Here is a 26,461-nt window from a genome sequence, read left to right as displayed (position 1 = left end):
AATATATATATATATACATTGTATATATACCGTATTTTCCCGAATATACGCCCCCGGGGGCGTTACATTTTCCAAAGAGGGGGCGTTCATTTGAGGTAAAAAAATAAAAAATGAAAATTTTTACAAAACTTAAAAACATCGTTCAAACCAACTGTAAAGTGTTTCTGTGTTGTTTAATTCCCCCAAAACGTAATTATTTGGCATCCAATTTAATGCAGTGTGTCTTAAAATTATGCATTTAAATACGGTACCTCATGTATTCCGTGGCATGCTCGCGACATTACACATTACGTCATCATACCCAAACAGCTGTGTACTCCGATAATATTTTCCTTAGTACATGCGGGTAGCAATACACAATGCCAGTGGTTTGACACGCTGCTTATGTGCCAGCTTTTAAATTAAAAGTTATTAAAACTGCCGAAGAAAAGGTTAACACTTTGCCGCAAATTTGTTTAAAGTCGACAGGAAGTTTGTGCGCGGGTGGTGCAAAAACAAATCAAAAATGGATTTACCATTTAATTTTCTATTTGATGATTGGATACGTACCGTACTTAGTATAAACGTTTTGGATTTACGGTACATGGACTGTTTAAAAGTGTGTTTATTTCTTAATACATTGGATACATACTGTAAATTACTTATTATGTTGACTTATAAAAATGAGGTAGGTGATTTTTTTTTGTTCTTGTTGACTTCTTTCCTTCCAAAATGGGTGGGCCCGCCCGCTTAGCTCAGTAGGTAAGAGCGTTGGTCTACGGATCGCGGGGTCGCGAGTTCGATCCTCGGGCGGGGCGTATGTTCTCCGTGACTATTTGATAAACGACATTGTGTCTGAAATCATTAGTCCTCCACCTCTGATAATTCATGTGGGGAAGTTGGCAGTTACTTGCGGAGAACAGGTTTGTACTGGTACAGAATCCAGGAACACTGGTTAGGTTAACTGCCCGCCGTTATATGACTGCAATACTGTTGAAAAACAGCGTTAAACCCAAAACAAACAAACAAAACCAAAATGGGTGGGGGGGCGTTAATTAGAGGGGGGGCCTTAATACGGGAAAATACGGTACCTACCATAGTGTTTCAGGAGTGTATCCGCTAGGGCTGGTAACTGATACAGCATTTTCCCAAGAAGTGTATAATGTGGTTGTAATTGATTATGATCTATAGTTGTCTCCACCTGAAAATTTTAACAATCTATCCATAAAGTGGTCAAACTATGAGAAATACAAGAAATTCAATGAATTGGTATCCCCCGCCAAAAGGCTTTGTGGTGAGGAATGACAAAAAAATATATCCGGCAAAAAGTTAAGGATGTTAATAAGAAGCAAATAATTTCATTAGTCAAAATCAATTTAACAGAAAACAAATGCTTAATTAAAGAGTACATAATAAATGTATGATACTTTGATCTTGTCTAAAAAATTTATTTTGAATGAGATATGCTTACTGTAATAAGCTTAGCTTTTAAAATTAAATGCAGTTAATTGAAATGTAAGCTTGAAGTTTAACTGGAACAAAATATTGTCTTTGAGCAGTTTGGCACCAGGTGTTGCCTAAGAGAACACAATCAACTAAGATATCTTGAACATGGCTGAAGGCAAGGTTTGTGCAGTCACAACTTAACATCTTGAAGGTTTGAACATTTTTATGAAAAAAAAAAGGAATGGAAATATATATATGTATATATTTATTTTTCTAGTGGGTGGGGCTGCGGGGGAATGGGTGAGGGAACAAAATTTCACATGTTGATTATAAATATTATAAATATTGATGGAAAATTAAAAATGAAAAAAAAAAAAAAAAATGGGTGAAGTGGGTGGGGGGGGCAGAGGATGCATGATCAGTGGTGGGTATGACTGGGTGGAGGAGCGAGGTGGGGGAATGGTACAACTTGCATGTTGATAAATATTCATGGAAGGTTTGAAAAAAATCTAAAATAAGGAATGAAAAAAAAATTTTTTTTGGGGGGGGGGGGGGGGGGTTGGAATGGGGAGGGGTGTGACCAAGGCAACTGGGTGACCAGGTGTGGGTGCGCAACTTCACATGTTTATAATAAATGTTCACAGAAAAGAATGAAAAATAATTTAATGAAATTCTACCAAATGGTAAGTTTGTTATGTACAAATATGTGGATTTTTATACAATTAAAGGGCAGTAACTCTTAATTTACAAATAAATCCAAACGAAATTGTGTGTACACAACCACATTATGGTGATCAAAATTCTGTTTAAGTTTCATAGTTATAGGTCAAATATATCAAAAGTTATGATGCAGAAATTGCCATATTTATAGTACCCTATATAGTCAACACTAAAAACTTATAAGGGCCTCTGGTGTTACTAGGGCAATCTGACTGAAACTTGACGGGCCGCAAGATCTCATAGTGGTGAACATGTATATGAAGTTTTATATAAATATTCCCAACCATTTCCTAGATATGGCTCCGGACGGAAGGACGGATGGACAATGCCAAAACTATATCCCTCCGACTTTCGTCGGGGGATAATAAAAGTCCTTTCTACAAAATTTATTCACATTGGCTGATCATTATGTGAAAGTTTGTATCAATCCAGCTTGTTGTCCACCCCCACCCCCCACCAGCACCCCTTTAAAGATTAGTTCTATGCATCCACCCCCTGTACCCACTTAAAGATTAATTGTAAGCATCCCTGTGTAATTTCTATGAAAATATGTACTTTTTTCACTTGAAAATGATGGAGAATTTGGCATAAAATCTCAGTATCTTACACATATGAAAATTAGTGATTGTAACAACAACGGGCTATAATCATTTTGCATGTTATGGTCCATATCTACACATTGTTTGAATTTTTTAAAGAATGAAAGAAGAGTTGACACTATGCACAAAAAATAGATCAAAATAAACTAGAACTTTCACAGGAGTGACGAATAATACCCCCACAATACCACCTTGTCATATAAGTATGGCAAATTTTAAGTTGGAAAGGGACCGCAACTACGTCAAAAAAATGGTGGTTTGTAGCCAAAGTCAAACTTGACCTGTATTTTATGATGTTACACCTGTGTACCAAAAATTATTTAAATCTGTCAAGCCTTTCATGAGTTATTGTCCGCAAACCATGAGTTTGGCATATTTTAAGTTGGAAAGGGGCCATAACTAAGTAAAAAAATTGGTGGTTTGTAGCCAAAGTCGAACTTGACCTGTATTTTATGATGTTAAACCTGTGTACCAAAAATTATTTAAATCTGTCAAGCCTTTCACAAGTTATCGTCTGGAAACCGTAAATGAGTTTGGCAAATTTTAAGTTGGAAAGGGGCCATAACTTAAAAACTACGTCAAAAAATCGTGGTTTGTAGGCAAAGTCAAACCTGACATGTATTTTATGATGTTACACCTGTGTACCAAAATTTAGTTAAATCTGTCAAGCCTTTCATGAGTTATTGCCCGGAAGCAATGAGTTTGGCAAATTTTAAGTCGGAAAGGGGCCATAACTTAAACTATGTCAAAAAATGGTGGTTTGTAGGCAAAGTCAAACCTGACCTGAATTTTATGGTGTTACATCTGTGTACCAAAATTTTATTAAATCTGTCAAGCCTTTCATGAGTTATTGCCCGGAAACAATGAGTTTCGTAAATTTTAAGTTGGAAAGGGGCCATAACTTAAACTATGTCAAAAAAAGGGTGGTTTGTAGGCAAAGTCAAACTTGACCTGTATTTTATGGTGTTACACCTGTGTACCAAAATTTAGTCAAACCTGTCAAGCCTTTCATGAGTTATTGTCCGAAAACAATGAGTCTGGCAAATTTTAAGTTGGAAAGGGGCCATAACTTAAACTACGTCAAAAAATGGTGGTTTTTATGTATTTTATGATGTTACACCTGTGTACCAAGATTTAGTTAAATCTGTCGAGCCTTTCATCAGTTATTGTCCCGAAACCATGAAAACCAATGGACTGACAGACCAACCAACTGACAAGCTCACTCCTAAAACCCTAGATGAAAATATTCTTCTTTCACACAAACTTGTGTAGAACAATACATTTCTTTTATGCTGTTATTTAATAAAAACTACTTAGAGAAGAATTATGTTATTATGTCATTTTCATATTAATTTGAAATAATCAATATTTCACAGAAGATTATTAGATTATGAAGTAGATTAAAAATGATAGTCTTTAGATCTGTGTGGTCTACAGTTAATTGTATTTGCAAAGTTAACAACCACAATAGAAATTGATATTTGCAGATTGCACTCAAGTCTGTTTTATAATATACACTTGCAAACTGACAGAAAAGGCCATAAATCGTATTTCAACATTCAGCACCATGAAAATGCACCTTTAAAACATTGAGGAGAAACAATACTCAATAACTTTCTAATAGGCTAATATATAACAAAAGCTGACAGAATTCTGACATATCTGTTTCCTAAAATGTAACCAGATGTCTTAAGATACTATTTCTTCTTTCTGTAAAACATTTTTGGCACTAAGAGAGAACTGATGAGTGTCAGAACCTATCTGCCAGGTATTTTATGTTGTATAACTGACTGGGCTGCGCAGTAGTTCCTAATATGATACAGGCAATAATAACATACCACTGTTTCACAACTACTACTGAAATTATATCTTACATATTGTAAAATCATTGTATTTTCAAAATATTCGATGAATGGGACCATTATAGCTATGAAACAAGAAATGCAAAATTGGTGAAACTTGACAACTGCTTGAGTAGAAGGGCATGCAATTTTTGTGGACACCACCCCTGCCGCATCCCTACCAGGTGATTCTACCTACTGAGCAAACTGGACAGGTTTCTTATCATTTTTAAAACTAAAGCCCTGTGCCTACAAATCCGACATTTTATTCTATTCATCAGATGAAAAGTTATTTCAAAACAAGAGTGCCAGAATGTCACAATATACGCCCGTCACAGCAAATTTCTTTACACTAGCACCTGTATTTACAAATAGAATTTTAATTTTGTGGTAGTAATTATTGTAATTCTTTTGTTTTTCTAAATCCACATAAAAAACTCCTTACCAGGTAGAGATACCTTATAATACACTTAAAATTTAAAAGTAGCCAGGGTTCAAATTTAGCCAGATTTTCTACTTGCATTTTTTCACAAGTGGTATTTTTTCTAACTTGCTAAATGAAAAAACAACTTGCATTTTCTGCGACTTGTCACTTTATTAGAACATTAACACAAACATCCACGTGACAAGTCCAGCCAATCGTATTTGCGCTATATAAATAGTAACTTATTATAGATTACCAAAAAACCCACTGGATGCGGTAAACGTCATCAAAATTGGCGCAGGTACTTGTCAGCAGTTGAAAAGACATGCGCATGGGACATGAATCGAGTGTAAATTTCCGTTTACGACGAAAGATGAAAGAGTGCTCCGAAATTTGTTCTGCAAATGACAATGCGCTGCAATGACTGCAAGTCGTTAAAGAAAGAACAGTGTAAGATCGAGACAACCGTTAGAAATGCATATTATTCGGCCGATAATTTTCACCCGCAAAAAAACGCTGGTGTCTGAAATCTCACATCGCAGTTTGAAATTTGCACTCGCATTTCACGAGTATGCGTGCTTAATTTCGAACCCTGGTAGCATCTATGTTGTACCACAAAAAAAGTGGTCTTAGTTTTTCCCAATGGTCAATTATAAAAAAGTTATAATATAAGTTACTTATAGTAACAACTAAGGGAAGTTAATCTTAAAAAAAAAAAAAAATCCCCCCAAAAAAATTTTAAGTCCACACAAAAATCCTTACAAGGTAGAGACAGGTCAAAATACACTTCAGAATTGGATGTACCATGCATGTTTTACTACAGAAAAGTGGTCTCGATTTTTCCCTACGACTAGTAATGAAAAAGTTACAATACAAGCTATTTATAGTAACAACAAAGGGAAGTAATTCTAAAGAAGGGACCTGCGCATGACACTTCGTCTCATGATGGTGTACAATTGTGCCAAGTTACATCAAAATCCCTCCATGCATGAAGAAGAAATGCTTCAGACAAAGTCATTCTTGTAACTGGCCTTTGGTCTCTAAGTGTGACCTTGACCTTAGACCTAGGGACCTGGTTCTTGTGCAAGACACTCCACCTCGTGATGGTGAACATTTGTGCCAAGTTATATCAATATCCCTCCAAGCATGAAGAAGAAATGCTCCAGACAAAGTTTTCATTCTTGTATCCTTTGACCTCTAAGAGTAACCTTGACCTTAGACCTAGGGACCTGGTTCTGGCGCATGACAATCCAACTCAAGATGGTGAACAATTGTGCCAAATTAAATCAAAATCCCTCCATGCATGAAGAAGATATGCTCCAGACAAAGTCATTCTTGAATTTGACCTTTGATCTCTAAGTGTGACCTTGACCTTAGACCTAGGGACTGGTTCTTGCGCATGACACTCCGTCTCATGATGGTGAACAACTGTGCCAAGTTTCATCAAAATCCCTCCATGCATGAAGAAGATATGCTCTGGACAAAGTCATTCTTGAATTTGACCTTTGACCTCAGTGTAACCTTGACCTTAGACCTAGGGACCTGATTCTTGCGCATGACACTCTGTCTCATGATGGTGAACAACTGTGCCAAGTTTCATCAAAATCCCTCCATGCATGAAGAAGATATGCTCCGGACAAAGTCTGTGGACGCCGCCCACCCGCCCACCAGGGGCGTTCCAATATAGGTCCCGTTTTTCAAACAGGCGTATAAAAAAGAAATGGCAAAGATCCAGTTTTTCTAATATGTAAGCTATGTTCAGCCTGTAACTGTCTGATAATCCATCAAAAGTTTATTGAAATGATACAAAAAACACAAGAAATATTGTATATATCTTACAGCTATCACTGTGTAACATTACCTTATCTTTTTGGCCTTCCTACAAAAAAGTGTTTTACAGAGAAATATTTCAGATATAATTTACAAATATCAGCATATTTATTATCTATGTGTATGTATCTTTTCTTGTATTGCTAAGCTTGCAAATATTCCCTTTCCGCTATTCAAAAAAATATTTTTCTACTGTAACAATATTAAGCTAAGAAAACCATTTGTTACCATCATTTTACCTATTTAACAAGTACTACTCTGTAATGATCATTTAACCTGTTTAATAATTGCATCAATTACTACTGTGATACTATCATTTAACCACTTAAACAACTGCATTTTACCTGTTTAATAATTTACCTGTTTAACAACAGTTAAATTGAGTTACTGCATCAAATGCTACTGTGCCATGATCAGGTTAGCTGTTTAACAAATGTAATCAAGGTACTTCTGCTATATAACCAGTTCACCTGTTTATATTAAGTACTACTGTGACATCTATGTTCTATTTACCTGTTTAACAGTTTCATCAAGTAGTTTACCTGTCATCAACTGCACCAAGTTCTGTGATATAATCAGTTTACCGATTTAACATTTGCATGAAGTGTGATATAATCAGTTTATCGATTTAACATTTGCATGAAGTGCTACTTTGATATGATCAGTTTCTCTGTTTAACAACTGTATCAGTTACTTCTGACATGACCAGTTCACCTGTTTTAACAATTGCAGCAAGTACTACTTTGACATTTACGATACATCTACCAGTTTAACAACTGTATCAAGTACTTACTGTGATATGATCACAGATCAGTTCATTTGTTTAACATCTGCATGAAGTACTATGGTGATATGATTTGTTTCCCTGTTTAAAAGCTCCTTTTAGTTCTATTGGTATATATAATAATCATCTTACCTATATAACAATTGTTTCACATGCTACTGTTACAAGATCACTTTACTGCTTTAACAAGGGAATGACCAATTCATCTGTCTTAACAGTTACATCAAGTACTACTGTGATATGATAATTTTACCTGTTTAACAGTTAAATCAAGAACTACTTTGATATGACCATTTTACCTGATTAACAGTTACATAAATGTCTACTGTGACATGATCATTTTACTTGTTTAACAGTTAAATCAAGAACTACTGTGATATGACCATTTTACCTGATTAACAGTTACATAAAGGTCTATTGTGACATGATCATTTTACCTGTTTAACAGTTAAATCAAGAACTACTGTGATATGACCATTTTACCTGATTAACAGTTACATAAAAGTCTACTGTAACATGATCATTTTACCTGTTTAACAGTTAAATCAAGAACTACTGTGATATGACCATTTTACCTGATTAACAGTTACATAAAGATCTACTGTGACATGATCATTTTACGTCTTTAACAGTTACATCAAGAACTACTGCATTATGATCATTTTACGTGGTTACTAGTAACATCAAGTACTACTGTGATACAATCATTTCATCTGTTTAACTGCATCAAACACTACTGTGATATGATCATTTTACCTGTTTAACAAATGCATCAAGCACAAGAGTGATAGTATCATTTTAGCTGTTTAACAACTGCATCAAGTACCACTGTGACATGATCATTTTACCTGTTGAACAACTAAATTAAATATTACTGTGATATGATCATTTTACCTGTTTAACAACTGCATCAAGTATTACTGTGATATGATTATTTTACCTGTTTAACAACTGCATTGAACACTACTATGATATGATCATTTTATTTTATGCTAACTAACAGGGCTTCAGAAATTTGCCGGTTTGTCGGTTTGGACCGATTTTTGACTTTTCAGACTGATTCGTGAAGTGAAAAAACGAAAAAAATCGGTCCCGTAAAAATGGAGAAAAGTACGAATTTCGGTCTGAAATCCCAATACAGGATCACTTGCCAAGCAGAAAATTTTTTGTCGCACCCTCAGATAATCAATAAACGTGTCAAATGGTCTGATTGTCACATTGATAATCGGTCCGTAGTTAGCACGTGACGCAATCAGTGCTCGCACGGCACACCCTTTAATGTTTGCAGACAGCCGACTGCAATGTATTAAACATTTCTGACTGGTTTCCAAATGTTTCTGACTAGATCCAAATCCTTTCGACAGGGATCCACTTCTTTTATTTAGAACCCGACGGATGGTTTATTTCAAAAGGCTATGTTTGATCACGGGTAAAAAACAAATGGTCACTGCATTTAATGAGACATCACACAGGAAACCGATATAAATAATTTTTATCACAGGAAACCGATATAAATAATTTTTATAATTAATTGATTTGTAAAAATTACATGATATATTTGTTGGGGCTGCAGTTGAAACAAGTGCAAAAAATCGTCTTTGCAACCCGACTGTACAAAAAAACAAAAAGAAAGAAAAAAATGGACTGACAAACAAGAATGATAAAGAAAACTGGAGTGGTGCTGTTTATCAAATCGGTCTTTTAAAAAACGTTTCAAAACGAAATTTTGTTTACATAAGAAGTGAACACATAACTTAATAAAATGTAGTTGCTTACTGAAGTACAACGCCAGTGAAATGAAATATCCGTGGCCAACCTGCGTGACAAAATGGTACTACACATGCCGGAAATTCGATCTCAGCGTTCACATAACGTACACATTCAGTCCGCGGCAGAGTATTCTTAAAATACTGAGGATGTATAGCAGAGAACATGTGTCGTGTAATTCAATTTGACGCATTGTATTTTATAAAATTCCGTCAAAGAATGAGGAAACATCACAAATTATCTGCTGTGTATACGGTACCAAAGTCACGTGCGTTGGCTTTTAGACTAGTTACGTACACGGTGTATGCCTAGGTAATTTTATCCTTGCAAGTATTTTCTTGGAAAAACATCGAAATTTAAACAAAGTAACGGTCACACATAACACTGAATAACTGTCTTCATTGTATGGTAACTCGCGTTGACCGGTAACTCAGTTTTAATGCATGACATACTTATTATCACGTTTTACAAATATTATATGGTATATTGGTAATGCGGTGTGTGGGGTAGCGCCGATGTCAGGATTTTCGTTTCGGACCGATTGAGTTCTCAAAATTTCCGAAGCCCTGCTAACTAATGAAATACTGTAGTCTATCAGTTAAATATTTTCATATCTCATCACTCACACTGTGAAAATATGAAATCTATATTTTCACACTGTGAGAGATATAGCTCCACCCTCTCATTACATTGTGTATGAATTTTAAATTATTTTCTTAAAACAGGATGAAAATTGTAGTCACACTTTGTTCTTTATAGTATATGTCTCGATTCAAATTAATTTTTTTTAAGTAAAGATAATTTCATACCGTTATGCAGCAAAATATAAAACAAAATGACGTCATGTCAGTTTACGCGCGTCTGTTTCCCTTGCTGAGATTAAAATAGTTGCAAAATGCACATCTTAACGTAACTGAGCATAAAATAAAAAGAAAATTTGTTTGTTTTTCATGAATATGGAATATATCTCACTGAGAAGAGAGAAAATTTTCACATTTTCACTTAAAATATTTGAAATTTTCTCACTTCTCAGTGAGATATATTCCATATTCACTCAAGACTAACAAATATCCTCTATTTATCTGTTTAACAACTGCATTAAGTAATACTGTGATATGATCATTTTACAACATAAAATCATTTTACCTGTTTAACAACTGCATCAAGTACCACTGTAACATGATCATTTTACCTGTTTAACAAAACTGCATCAAGTATTACTGTGATATGATCATTTTACCTGTTTAACAACTGCTTTGAACACTGCTATGATATGATCATTTTATCTGTTTAACAACTGCATTAAGTATTACTGTGATATGATCATTTTACATCATCAAATCATTTTACCTGTTTTAACAACTGCATCAAGTATTACTGTGACATGATCATTACCTGCAGCCTGAAGGCCGCAGGTATATTGGAATGCAACAAGTAGTGTAGCACATGGGGAATGGGTGATATCACGTGATTTTTTATCGATATGTGATTGGTTTATCGCATTTATGGAACGCCGTTTTCGCAATATAGCTGGCGAGCTATATGATATATAGAGAAATGCTTGTGATCTGAATTCCTCATTCATTATTTCATATAATTTATTCAAACTTTCAGCAATGATCAATATTGATACTTAGTTGTGCATAAAAGATTTTTAAATGCTCTTTAATTTCCTCGATTATGGTTCTGTGTTGTTTTACTCTATATGTCAACGACGTCCAGGTGAATCACATTTGTGACAGCTCTAGTAAATTGTTTCAATAGTCAAGGAATGTGACCAGTTGAGATAAAAGGTATGCTATACATAAGAGAAATATTGTTATTTTGCTCAAAACAATGACTTTCAGAATTAAGAAATACCAAAGATCTATAAAAAAAAAATTTATATTAGATTAAAAATAGATTATCTCCTGTTGCAATTCTGTGTATTTCATACTTATTTGGAAATGTATTTGCCATTGATCTACTTGTAAAACACGTAGAATGGAGTAATATTTCCTACATTAAAGCGTAATGGTACGATAAAAAACAAGCTCGCTTTTCACCCATAAATTCCTTTTTAGACTGTGGTCACACAAACATCAATAACAATTTCTGGTCTGTTTAACTTCTGGCCGCAGGAAATCTTTCGACTTGTTTTACCTGTTTAACAACTGCATTGAACACTACTGTGATAAAGTCATTTTACCTGTTTAACAACTGCATGAAGTATTACTGTGATATGATCATTCTACCTGTTTATTTGTTTGTTTGTTTTGGATTTAATGCCATTTTTCAACAGTATTTCAGTCATGTAACGGCAGGCAGTTAACCTAACCAGTGTTCCTGGATTCTGTACCAGTACAAACCTGTTTTCGGCAAGTAACTGCCAACTTCCCCACATGAATCTGTGGTGGAGGACTAATGATTTCAGACATTCGCTATTCGTGCATAAACACAACTAAAGTGCTGGAAATATGGAAAAAACAAGACTATTCAGCCGACATTAGCCGATCGAAGTCGGCCATTTCAGGTTGTTATGGACACGTTTTATTTATGCATTTCCAGGGCCTACAGAAACAGTGCATATTTTAAAGATGTCAAACGGACATTCTTGTTGTGGTAATTTCTTTAATATTAAATATATGTAAAATAAGTATGACTCCCCCTTTTCCCGATATATCGGCAGGAACTTTAGCTTAAGAGGTTCGGAAAAGGGCATACAGTAAACCTCGCTTACAAGGAACAGCTCGGGACCTTTAAAATTTGTTCCTTATAACTGATGTTCCTTATATCCGTATAGCAAACTAGTTTATTGTAACTGAGGTTAGTATAACAAACACAATTTGTATAGCGAACACAATTCATTAACGTTTGAAAATGTGCTCTCACTTTGGGCCGACCATGAATCTTTATGTGAGAACTTTGCGAGTCTGTCCATTTTTTTATATTTATCTTGCACAAAGAAATTCTACACTTAAAATGACCAAACAAACCAGTCAAGAGAATATATTTTGTACCGTATCCATTTTGAAAACAATGTGAGCCAATTATTGTTTAAATGATTTGGGAACGGCTATGAAAAACAACACAATCAAGTCCTGTGACTGTCTTGCAAACATTTTAATTTCAGTCATCATTTAAGCAAATTATCGCGATTGACGGTGAACTCCTAAGTAAGCCACGTGTTAAACAAGAGGACCATGATGGTCCTGAATCGCTCACCTGTCCCCACATGACCCAGTTTTAAACCGAGTATGATGTCGTTTTTTTCTATTATTTGACATAATGACCAAGTTTTTGAGCTCATGTGACCCAGTGTTGAATCTGACCTAGATATCATCAAGATAAAAATTCTAACCAATTTTCATGAAGATCCACTGAAAAATATGGCCTCTAGAGAGGTCACAAGATTTTTTATTATTTGACCTACTGACCTAGTTATTGATGGCACGTGACCCAGTTTCGAATTTGACCTAGATATCATCAAGGTGAACATTCTGACCAATTTTCATGAAGATCCATTCAAAATTTTGGCCTCTAGAGAGGTCACAAGGTTTTTCTATTTTTAGACCTACTGACCTAGTTTTGACTGCAGCTGACCCAGATTCAAACCTGACCTAGATATCATCAAGATAAACATTCAGACCAATTTTCATATAGATCCCATGAAAAATATGGCCTCAGAGAGGTCACAAGGCTTTTTTGTTATTTGACCTACTGACCTAGTTATTAAAAACACGTGACCAGTTTCGAAAGACCAAGATATCATCAGGTGACATCTGATACTTCATGAGATCATGAAAAGTATGGCTTAGAGAGGTCACAAGTTTTCTATTTAGACGTACGACTAGTTTTGACTGCAGTTGAACCAGTTCAATTGCTAGATATCATCAATGAAAATTCTGACCATTTCATACAGATCCATGAAAATTAGGCCTAGAGAGGTCACAAGGTTTTTTTGTTATTTGACCTATGACCTAGTTATTGACGGCATGTGACCAGTTCGAACTTGACCTAGATATCTCAAGGTGACATTTGACCAAATTCTGAAGATCCATTCAAGTATGGCCTTAATGGATCACAAGGTTTTCTATTTAGACTACTGACTAGTTTTGACCCCAGTTGACCAGTTTCAACTGACCTAGATTATCAGATGAACATTCTGACCAACTTTCATACAGATCCAATGAAAAATATGGCCTCTAGAGATGTCACAAGGTTTTTTTATTATTTGACCTACTGACCTAGTTTTTGAAGGCACATGACCCAGTTTCAAACTTTTTCTAGATATCATCAAGGTGAACATTCTGAATAACTTTCATGACGATCCATTGAAAAGTATGGCCTCTAGAGAGGTCACAAGGTTTTTCTATTTTTAGACCTACTGACCTAGTTTTTGATTGCAGTTGACCCAGTTTCGAACTTGACCTAGATATCATCAAGATAAACATTCTGACCAACTTTCATAAAGATCCCATGAAAAATGTGACCTCTAGAGCGGTCACAAGCAAAAGTTTATGCACGCACAGACGCACATACGCTCAGACGGACGACGGACGCTGCGTGATCACAAAAGCTCACATTGTCACTTTGTGACATGTGAGCTAAAAAACAAATTATTTGTTACATAATCAAAGTGGTTTGTCGCATATTGATTAGATTACGTAAACACACAATACTACATGTACCTTAATCGACCATTCATCTATTGGAAAACGTGAATCTCTGATTGGCCAGGAGCAAAAGAGTCATCGTTAACTCCGCCTTTCAAACGACAGGAGCAACTGTTTTCCGTTAATGTTATTCACTGTGTATTGATCAAGCACGCGCAAAAAATATGCGTCCAGGGGAATCGCGTCTGGGATTTTCTAGCGTCCTTTTTCAAAAAGTATGCGTCCAAATATGCAGAATTAAGCGTGTTGTAATATTTGGGTAAGTTTATTATAATACGTTTTGTGAGTCTGTACAAATGTAAGAATATAAATTAATTATCTAGGAGTATAAAGACTGAAGCGTAATTCATTATCGTCTAGTATTTGGTAAATGTTAAAGATGATATTATATTTTTTCAATTTATCATGTCCGCGAATTAGCAATTTTCGGTTATAAATAATTTTTATTTTTTGTCTGTTCGCTATAACCGAGGTGTTTCCCATTGAATTTCTTACTTTGGGGCAGGAAAAACTGTAATATATAACCGAGTACTCCTTATAACCGAGTTCCCTATAACAGAGGATTTTTACGTTGAATAAAGAAGGAATAAGATCGGGGAATTGAAAACTGTTCCTTATAACCGAGTGTTCCATATATCTGAGTTCCTTACAAGTGAGGTTTACTGTACACGGCACCATCTTCACACAATTTGCAGGTGAGGTGCCGACAGAACACAATTCTGCTTGGTTTAAATTAATAGTCTGTCCCTTATGCTTCTTAAATGTAAACATTATCGTTTAATAGAAATTGGTATCAATACCTATATTCTTCATATCGTTAAAAATGAAATCTCTAGGCCTATAACGTAGCAAATTTTGCTTTGCACCCCACCCCATCGCGATCAAAGTTTGATAAACACAAAAATTTGAATTTTTCCAACATCGATATAATCAACTTAGATTGGATTTATAAACTCAAACAGGGTCACATCTACAAATAAACTGAAAAATATATAATAAATACCTTCTGTTCATCAATTGCTCATTAACAATGAAAAATCCTTCAAACTTTACGCTTCGTCATGTTTATGCTTAACATTACACACCATCACTACATCAGTAGACTGCATAGATGTGTAAAGTAGACACAAACATTTTTAAAAGTTTTCATGTAAGATTTGAAGTTAGCATGTCAACTTTCTGGACTCAAATTAATTTGGAAAACGGAATTGTATTTTTGTAAATGTTGTTTGCCTATCCCTTACCAAAGAAAAGGGCTGCCGTGTACTCTTGCTGCGTATGTGTGGCGTACTTGTCGCATACATGATGTGTACTAAATTCTTGGACTTGAAATAGTATGCAGGATATACACAGCATATATACAAGTAGTACATTTGTAGTACACTTTTGACAGCAAATGAGCTCTGCTGCGTACTACCTGCCGCGTACATGTTGCGAATATATAGTACGCAGGAAGTACACCGGAGAAATTTAGTACCCGAGAAGTACACCGGAGAAATAGTACACAGCATGTACGCGGCACATACACTTTTCAACATCTTTTCGACGTTGCATTTAGGTCAACGACGTCGCAACCTAAATTCAACCAATATCCAACGTCGATTCGACGTCGTATGCCTGCTGGGTTATTACTGGGCATGCTCCAAAGAGATCACATGATGGGTCTAATCTATAACCAGAGTTGCTAGAAAAATCTGTTTTCTTGCTGTCTGTATGAAGTGTACTTCTGAAAATTTCAATCACTGTGCCACGTACATGTTGTGTACTACTGTCCCCTGCGTACATGCTGTGTACTCTGTGAAATAGTATGCACCATGTACGCAGCATGCAGTGTATGTAAAATGTATTTCTCTGGTGTACTACTGTGTTCGCGGCATGTACGCAGCAAGTACACATTATGTACGCCACAGATGCTTGCTTCTGTAAGGGATCATTTTCGGGATTAAATCGCGGCGTGTAAACTTACTTTGAGTCAAATACACATAATAATACAATAATACGGAACGTCAATGCAGTCGCGTATCAAGAGAGGTAGCACTTATTACAAGTTAAAGTAAACTTAGGTTGAAAAATGGTATTTTTAATAAAAATGCAGATGAAAAGATTTCATAAATCTTGGACCTTTCGACTTCGGCCAAAATTGACTCGGGATCCATAATTTGCTTACGCTGGACCCGCAACAGCATATTCAAAACGTTCACCAACAGCGCGTGCTCATGAGAATCTCTTTGCTTGTACACGTTTTTTTTCCCTGTTTGTGCATGCCCGAAATCGGCAAAAAACAAAGGTTTTATGCAAGAATACCTGTTTAATAACTGCAGCTAGTATTACTGTGATATGATCATTTTACCTGTTTTACACCTGCACAAAATATTACTGTAATATGATCATTTTACCTGTTTAACAACTGCATCAAGTATTACTGTGATATGATCATTTCATCTGTTTAACAACTGCATTAAGTATTACTGTGATATGATCATTTCACCTGTTTAACAACTGCATTAAATTTTACTGTGATATGATCATTTTACCTGTTTAACAACTGCATCAAACACTACCGTGATATGATTATTTTACCTGTTTAACAACTGCATCAAGTATTACTGTGATATGATCATTTCATCTGTTTAACAACTGCATTAAGCATCACTGTGATATGACCATTTTACCTGTTTAACAATTGCATCAAGTATTACTGTGATATGATCATTTTACCTGTTTAACAACTGCACCAAGTATTACTGTTATATGACCATTTTACCTGTTTAACAATTGCATCAAGTATTACTGTGATATGATCATTTTACCAGTTTAACAACTGCATATAGTACTATTGTGAAATGATCATTTTACCTGTTTAACAACTGCATCAAGTATTGCTGTAACAAGATCTTCAGAGCCAATAAGCTGCACCATCTTCAAAAGGACTGAAACACATGTAACACTAGCCTAAACAATATTACTGTTTATAATATGATATTTATAGCTAATCTGGTATCCTCGGCTGTGGATAATTAGGGCTGTTTAAATATTTCTTGATCAAAACTTAAAACTGATTGCAGAAAAAAACAAGAGCTGTCGGAGGACAGCAACGCTCGACTATTTAACAGCCTTGTCGCTTGAATGAATAAGAAAGTCGAAAAAGGGGCATAATTTAGTAAAAAAGTAAAATAGGGTTATGGAACCTGCATAGTGCTTATCAGCTCATGACAGTGGGCAAGTGTATGAAGTTTCAATCCATTCCCATTAGTGGGTACTGAGATACCAGCTTACATATAAGAATTCAACCCAAAAACTCCTAAGTTGAAAAAGGGGCATAATTCTGTAAAATGCAAAGTTGAGTTATTGACCCTTTGCACTGCATGTCATATCATGACAGTGAACAAGTGTGTGAAGTTTCAATCCTTTCCCATTAGTGGATACTGAGATACCAGCTTACATACAAAAACTTAACCAAAAATTTCTATGTTGAAAAAGTGGCATAATTTTGTAAAAAAGCAAAATAAAGTTATGGGACCTGCTTTGTGCATGTCAGATCATGACAGTGAACAAGTGTGTGAAGTTTCAATCCATTCCCATTAGTGAGTACTGAGATACCAGCTTACATACAAAACCTTAACCAAAAAATTCTAAGTCGAAAAAGGGGCATAATTTTGTAAAAAAGCAAAATAGATTTATGGAACCTGTGCAATGTAAGTCAGTTTATCACAGTAAATAAGTGTGTGAAGTTTCAATCCATTCCCACAAGTGGTTACTGAGATACCAGCTTACATACAAAACCTTAACCAAAAATTTCTAAGTCAAAAAAGGGGCATAATTTTGTAAAAAAGCAAAACAGAGTTATGGAACCTGTGCAATGTAAGTCAGTTTATCACAGTGAATAAGTGTGTGAAGTTTCAATCCATTCCCACAAGTGGTTGCTGAGATACCAGCTTACATACAAAAACTTAACCAAATCGGGACGCAGACGCCGACGCGGACACCGACGCATGGGCGAGTCCAATAGCTCTACTATTCTATGAATAGTCGAGCTAACAAAGACAAATATCAAACAGGGAATGCCATGTACCAAAATCGCAGCCTCCCCAAAATGAAACCTACAGCATGCAGACGTGCACACTACAAACACAAACACACATACACGTGCACATACAAGTATGTAATAGACCTGTGACAGTGTTTTATACAGGTAACAAGTGTTTCTTATTATACTTCTTTTGCAAACCCCTTAAATTAAGGGTCCACATACGCTGAGTGATTAAGGCTGTTGATCTCTAACAATCGTGGGTTCCAGCCAAACAGTGGTCAAATTCTTCCGTATTAGGAAACCATCTGTCTTGCAGAGGATCAGTGATTCCAAACATGTGTCCTTGCATACTTGGAATAATACCTATAGTGGCACCTGGTGTCTTCCTCCATCATTTATGTTGACACACCTTAATAACATCCAAGAAAAATGTTTCTGCTCTTGGTCACAAAAATAACAATTTAATAACATACTGCTGGAAATGAACTTTGCACCTGCAATGATCATAATGTCCCATTTAGATAATGATTAAATTGAAGTAACAACAAAATGGCAACCCCTTATGAAGGCTTACATTGTACAAGAATTCAACTAAACCATCAAACAAAATTAACATATTTCTTACCATTTACAAGGAGAGCTAAATACGAGTCTTCTTCAAGGCTCAGACTTTCTAGTAACAAAAAGAACATGAAAATTATAACAAAATAAATAAAACAGCTACATATATGAATATACATAATTGTACATTTCTGTTAACAGGAGACTTTATGTACTTTCTATTATTGAAAATGGTTAAATTGCAAAAATAAAGTGATTTATATGATCTCTTTTAAAAGATAATGAAAAATAATGCAATGATGAATCAGAAAATTTTGAAAGAGTGGTCTGTTTTGAAATTCCTAAAGAATTGAAGGAGACACTTGACAATTATATGTGTGCCATCAATTGGAAAGGTCAAGAAGTTTATTATGTAGGTGCCAACTTTAAGATAATCTTTGGTTGAAAGATTATTTGGTTGGAGTTAAAACAAAATATAACCTTGTCCTCAATTGTGTCAGAAGAGGTGCTAGTCTTTATTTTCTGAAAATAAGCATGACCTCTTAAAATTGTGAAGCTTTAGCATTGTTCTCTATAAAATTGTGAAATAAAAAGCATGATACTGACTTGAACTGTGAAAACAATTTAATATTTTATCTTTAGAACTATTCTGCATAAAGTTTTCCTTCAAAAATTATATATTCTTAACTCATTTTTTTTGAAATTTGGAGGGCATTTCCTATGAAATAACATTATTTTTTGACACATTCTAGTTGTAAGACTGGAGGATACATCAAATTTTTCACTATTGGTCTGCTATACCATAATGAAATATCCAAGAAGTGACAAATTTGCTGTAAAACTAGCTAAATGGATATAAAACAAACAACAATTTTGCAAAATATGTCCGTATCAAATATAAAACAGTCATTATGCCATCCAAAGGATTGAAATCTATGCAGTCACAAATATAATATATGTTGCAAATGTATGTCTGTCATAAATCACTATACAGTCAAATGAGATTACTCATTTACAGTTTCTGGAACAAAACAGACCCGCACAGAAAAGAACTCGCAAGTGCAAGTTAGGCTCTCAGCTTACAAATATCACTCGCACTGGCCAATTTTCAGTCATGTTGGGCAACTGGACAACCGCTAATCTGAATTACTGGATAGGTTTGATTAGAGTGTGGCCATTTCAATGCCTGTTAAGTTTGCAGATAAAATTTGTAAAAAAATAAATATTCAGACATAAGACTTGAACCCACAAACTCGAGATCGGCAGCTTAAGCCTTAACAGTTTGTCTGCATAGCTACATGCACATGCAACATTGTGTCAATTAAGAAATATATGTGCAATGGTTATATCGCTTTTTAATTAATTTACGGAAATATATGGAATATTCAGGAGTGCCAGATCAGTATGTATGGACAATACCAGAGCAGCTGCACTGCATATGCAACCATAATAATGCTACATTTAACTGCATATATGAAGGCTGAACTACCGACTATGTTTGCATTCTGGAAATTGTCAATTGTTAATAGCTTTTCTTTGTATTCATTTATACCAATTATCCTACATTAAACATAATTTCATTTTTAAACAAGAAAAGTGCATGTCTCCCTCAACTGCCTAATCATCTGAATAGTAGTATATGAGTCAACCATGCACCAAGACCTCAACTGCTTTATCAGACTTTGGGTGCTTTGATTATCAAAAACAAGTTTCAAGGGCCATAATTCTGAAGTACCTGGGCCGTTTTATCTATTATCGAACTTTGCCGAGGACTTATTGGCAAACACATTTTGTTCAAATTTGGTGAAGATGGATGAGAAATATTCAACTTAGAGTGCGGACAATATTTGTGAAAGACAGGCAGACAGACACATTGCACACACAGAAAGGAGTAAATCAATTATGTCTCCCACACACCACTGTCCAGTTGGAGACATAATTAGTAAAAAATTGATAAAAAAAAAACACAAGTCATGTATTGTACTTTATCATATAAAAGGGAAGTAACTTAATGTACAAAGAAAACAAAGAAGTCATTTTCAGTGCCTGTGACCTTGACCTTTACAACTGGGGTCTTTTATCTCCAGGTGTGATCTTGACCTTGCGGTAGAGGTGTGGCTCTTACATGCAACAAATCAATTTGTTACCATGTGCCAAATAACATGACTATCCATCCAGGCATGCAAATTACAGACACTGATCAGAAAAAAATACCTCTCCAAGTGTGACCTTGACCTTTGACACTGGGGCCTAGGTTTTGCATGCAAAACATTGTCTCATTATGAGGAATATTTGAGAAAAGTGATTTTTAAATCCCTAGATAAATGGTAGAGTGATCACCCTGAAAGAAAACAGTCTCTCTTAACCTTTGACTTCCTAGTATTACTTTGACCTCTACACTATGGGTCTGGGTCTTGCACATGACACATCACCTGATTATGGGAAACATTTTTGCCAAGTAATTTCAAAAGCTCTAGATGAATGGCAGAGTTATGGACCTGAAATGAATCAGACCTTGTTCACCTTTAACTTCCAAATGTGACTTTGACCTCTGAGGTAAGGGTCTGAGTCTTGCACATGACATATCTCATTATTAGGAACACTTGTTTTAAAATCCTTATCATGGATGGCAGAGTTATGGTCTGGACACAAAGTGTGAGAGACGGTCGCAGCCCATTTCTGTATCCCCCCAATTTTTTTCTTCAAAAGAGGTGGGGGCAAAAAAAGCCCTGCAGAAAAAATTTCAGAAATGTTGCTTTCAACCAACCCACTGGAAACTGGCCACTGGCCTATCCAAGTTTAAAATGTCATTCCCACAGCAATATTTGTCTATATAAGTTAAGGCATGAACAAATCAAAATACCTACCTAGTATTATTGTAACAATATGCCAGACAATTCTCTGTTCTTTCATGAAAAGCTGCAACAACTCTGCAGACTGCTGTGTCAATATTCTAAGAAACTCTGAAAGGGCTGGTTTTCTCTGCAGGGGCAGCAACTCTCTTTTCTCAATTGTTTCTACTATACAGCCCAGGCAAACCGCTTTGTTGTGTAAGGAGCTATACAGGGTCCAGCTTTCATCATGCTGTATGTGGTCTTCACAGTTAATAAAGTCCATTTTCAAAGTTTCTGAAACAGATATAAATTTTGATATGCTATACAGAACCAGAATTAAACTAGATGTGTGTCCATTGGACACTGGTGCCCCCACTCCTGTCACTGTATTGCAGTTTTCTTATTATAACCATCTAAGAGACAAGTGCTGGTTCTTTCTAGAAAAGAGGCCTTGCGTGTGTATGTGTTTTACATTGAGCATGTTAAAGTAGCTCTATCTGCGAAATACTTATTAAAGGCACTGACCTCCAGATTTTGGCTAAAAATAATCTTCCTTTAAACTTGAAGTTTGGTCATTTTATGAACATTAGAATATATATGAGTTTTTGTTTCTAAACTATCACAGAAATGCCAAATCAAGTACGTATGGCAGACTTATGGACTGGACATGAAACAGACCCTGTTTTAACCTTTGACCTCTATGTGTGACCTTGACTTTGAACCTAGGGGTTTGGGTCTTGTACATGACACTTTGTCTCATTATGGTGAACATTTATGTCAAATTATTTCAAAATCCCTTTATGGATGGCAGTGTTACAACATGGACAAGAATTTACACTGACCCACGGACGCAAACAAAGACAGACAGTGCGATTTTATTATGCCCACCTTCACCTTCTAGGGGAGGAGGGGGCATAATACAATAAACATGCAATAAAAGCAATTTTATGACAATAAACCTTTTCCCAAGCAGTTACCATATATACACCACTAAAACAGTACATTACAGTATGTTTATATCAAGTCTAGACGTCCAGATACTATAGCCATTAATTTCTCATCAGTGACAATACTTTATGTAGCAGCAGCATTGTTTACACAAATACTGATCTGATGTACATTGTTAAGGTGCTATTATAATGTATTCAACACAAAACTTTCACTGAAATATTCTAATTTAGTAAATTCATTGCTACCCCTGAATGACTGACTAGGCATCCAGTTACTGGACTGCTAGAACACGGGTTACTGGTCCAGTTAAAGTGCCAGTTATTGGACGGCTATAATGATTGATTTTGTGCAATACAATACATTTGTTTATATAATCGGTTTACGAATGTACATGTAACAGAATATTATATAAGCCATGTACATTGCTTTAGGGTATAGCGGATAGCTTACTAATTTTTCCTGTATTCCAATTCAAAGAAATGAAATTTAGTAGTTTTTTCTGTGTATCGGACAGAAAAGAGCTATATTTTTCAAAACAGTTGGCTTTTAATAGAAATTCATGTGTTTTTTCTCTTCATGCCATTATGTTTACATATGCGATGATTTAAGGTGTACAGGATAGCTTTGGTCATTTTTTCTATTATCAGGTTAAAATCCACATCTAAACAAACTTCCCGATATTTTTTCACTATAAATCAGAATAATAATGTATTACCTTTTCAAAAACATTCAGCTTTTTAAATTTCTATCAAATACTTTTCATTCACTGATGTTTTTTACATACACACTGATTTAGTCAGTAGAGGATTGCTTCAATTTTCATTTGATGACATATGAAAAATGACACAAAAAGCAAACATTTAAAATGTATGTCAGAATGTCTGTCTGCATGCCAGTAAAAGAATGATAAGAAAATTTATACAATAATTCAAGTCTAAATATAAAATTTATCAACCTATCCTCTTTTCTGTCAAAAATTCTAGAAAAACATGTTGGTGAACATATCAAACAGTATCTTGAACAGCAATGTTTACTCCACTCTACACAATAGGGATTTTGCACAGCCCACTCTTGCGAAACAGCACTGACTTCAATAATACTCTTGGATCAATGCTATCAATGACAATAAATTTGGTACCATATTTCTTGATCTTACAAAAGCATTCGGCCTTTTGAATCATTCTCTTTTGTTCGATAAAATGCAGGAATACAATTTTTCCAATGATGCTATCAACTGGTTCAAGTCATATCTTTCTGATCGAACACAACAGGTGGCCATCTCAGGGAAACTATCCAGTGCTCAAGAAATCTCATCTGGTGTTCCTCAAGGATCTGTTTTAGGTCCTGTTCTATTCATCTTATACATAAATGATATGCCATTACATCTACAAAACACACCTACAGATATATTTGCAGATGACACAACCATCAGTGCATATGACACCTCACTAGCATGTCTTTGTAAAACATTACAGAACAGTCTTGATACCATCAACAAATGGTGTCACAGAAATTCTCTGAAACCAAACCCCAAGAAGACTAAGGCAATGTTAATATCACCATCAAATAGGATCTGTAATACAGTATTTAAATCAACAGATATAACTAAACTAACACTACAACATCAAGAAATAGAATTCAGTGAATGTGAAAAGTTATTAAGAATTCACGTTGATTATACACTTCATTGGGAAACACAGATTGGCCATCTTCTTAAAAAATGCAACTCATTGCTATATCTTCTCTTACGCATTAAACAATACTTGAGTACTGAAATGCGCAAACTATTTTTCAATGCATATATCTTACCCCACCTAGACTACTGTTGCACAATATGGGGAAACTGTAATAGTGATCTTCTGAACAATATCTACAAATTTCAAAAAGAGCAGCACAAATTATTCTCGACAAAGACCATGACACCCCATCAGAAGAACTCTTTCAAGAACTGAAATGGATGAAAATCCAAGACCGAATTTCATATAAAAAGGCAATCTTTGTTTACAAATCAGTCAATAACCTTTTCCCACAATACATGTTTAACTTATTCTCACATTCAAATAATACTGCTCTCAGATCACAAACACAACAATTTCTAAATGTACCTAAACCAAGATTAGAATTTTGCAGAAAGTCACTGGCCTACTCAGGTCCTATCATATGGAATAAAATCCCACCTAATATCTGCCAATCAAACTCCTTGTCAACATCTAAAACTTCGTTCTTGTCATGGTGGTACTCTGGTTGGCAGCAAAACCTTATGTAAATCTTAAATATTCCATCCCATAAATATTTAATTTTACAATTAGTTAAATGTATTTAGTTAAATGTATTTCATTGTAATTTTATTATGTTTTAATATGTTTGTATTAATGTATTCTTTCTCATGTACATGTATATATGTTGAGGCCCATATGTAAGATTGGTTTCCAAATATGTTTGCCTCATAAAATAAAGTAGTGTTGTAAAATCGGTTTCAAAACAAAATCGGTAATCGAATTGAATCTGAACAGCTATTTCGATTCACAATCGATTATATAATCGGAAGTAAAAGCATTCAGACTTACCTATAATTATACTCTTATTATAGGTTCCACTTAGGCAATACATTTCAGATAATTTCATAAAACAAAAATTTACTATGCTTTTATCATTACTTGGGACTAGGGATGTTTACTAAAATTGTACTTGTAAATACTTTTCTTGATAAGTAAATTAAACCAATAACAAGTGTCAAGTGATCATGGTGAATACATTTAATGTATTTAGGGAATGCATTTTTACTTTTAACTATAAATTTCTGTAAGTATAAAATTGATTAATTTAATCTCAATCTCGTTGGCTTGATAAGATAAATATAAAACAAGACAGTTCAAGACTATTTCAAAATAAGGTTGAAAAATTGACAGACATAGAGAGGTACATCGGGATCATTGTTTAATAATTCACAAAGTCCATACGAATTACGAAGGGTTCGAAAAGTTTGGGTACGAAAACATACCGTTGTTCACATATGATTTTCGGCAGAGTTTGCAAGTAACAGATTGCATGTTGAGGTTTTCTTTAATAGGTGGTCCTTGTTTTGTTTTTTTGAAGCCAAAATAAGCCCACACAGTCGACCGAACTTTTCCTGGAAAGGGAAATATTTCGGTGTCTGCATTGACACTTTTTTTCTGCCATTTTAACGTGTGAGAGTGACGTCCCTTGCGGTTTAATTAACGAAATGTATGAAAATAACGGATATATGGAATGAACGGAAAGGGATCAATTGCGTGAAAAGCGCTAGCGACATCGATTTCAGAACTCCAACATCGATAGTCGGGGACCTGCGGCTGCCGGCGACGATTATTCGATTTAACTCGATCATCGTTTCATCACTAAAATAAAGTCATTATTATATTATTATTATTATACCCTAAAATCCGCTATACCCTAAAGCACTGTATAGCTTTTTACCCACATACTGCATGGCTATATTAATGATAACTGCAATAAGTTTCATAATAAAAATATGGAAAATTCACTACAGATCATCTCGACACCTTGAAATGGGAAACCACCCGCTTTGACTCACGATGACACTTTGACAGCTCAGTATTACTTGGTCGTGTCACAGAGACATGGATGTTTTTTTTTATCTGTAGGAAATGTCTTATTTCCTGGTTAAAGTATGACAGTTAAAGATATCAGTCATATATTAATCTTAAATTACAATGTGCAAAACGAATAAACCTCACTCTATCTTCAGCATCATCAGTCAAATTTCCCGCGTTTCAAGTTTGACGTAACCTATCTCTAAACAGAAGAGTGTTTTCGTTACGCATGAGTGGTACGCACCAATCTCCAATCCGTATTGTTATAATTATATATATAACACGCAACTTTTCGTCAGTATATATATTTTTATCCACCAAATCAGTGATGTTTTCCGGCATTTCTCGTGTATTTCAACTTTATTTAGACCGAATAAGACTTCTCTTTTGTTGACAGTGCTTGTATTTATTAAAAAGTTTAAAGATGTCTAAACATTGATTTTAATG

The 26,461-nt window shown here is 35.0% G+C and overlaps 1 protein-coding gene across 1 annotated transcript; it reads right to left on the bottom strand.

Moving 5' to 3' along the window:
• Nucleotides 1–1,048: 1,048 nt before the first annotated feature.
• Nucleotides 1,049–25,642, bottom strand: LOC128546188 (meiosis inhibitor protein 1-like). Its single transcript, XM_053524798.1, has 5 exons — nt 24,989–25,642; nt 21,504–21,764; nt 18,701–18,748; nt 16,902–16,975; nt 1,049–1,180 (listed from the first exon to the last, which is right to left on the bottom strand). Exons 1-5 carry the CDS (start codon nt 25,044–25,046, stop codon nt 1,049–1,051), a joined length of 573 nt encoding a protein of 190 aa, XP_053380773.1. The 5' UTR covers nt 25,047–25,642.
• Nucleotides 25,643–26,461: the final 819 nt, after the last annotated feature.

The sequence above is a fragment of the Mercenaria mercenaria genome, chromosome 2, assembly GCF_021730395.1.
Source record: "Mercenaria mercenaria strain notata chromosome 2, MADL_Memer_1, whole genome shotgun sequence".
NCBI lineage: Eukaryota > Metazoa > Mollusca > Bivalvia > Venerida > Veneridae > Mercenaria > Mercenaria mercenaria.
The sequence above is the reverse complement of the archived record's forward strand: the minus strand, read 5'-3'. Positions and strand labels throughout refer to the sequence as shown.

Excerpts from the sequence above, each read along its gene's own strand:
- LOC128546188 (XM_053524798.1), bottom strand. The coding sequence starts at position 25,046 with ATGAAATTATCTGAAATGTATTGCCTAAGTGGAACCTATAATAAGAGT. Across the intron at positions 16,976-18,700 it reads TTTAGCTCTCCTTGTAAATG|TCCTTTTGAAGATGGTGCAG; the intron begins GTAAGAAATATG and ends CATGTGTTTCAG. Across the intron at positions 1,181-16,901 it reads TTGATGCAGTTGTTAAACAG|GTGGAGACAACTATAGATCA; the intron begins GTAAAATGATCA and ends TAAAATTTTCAG.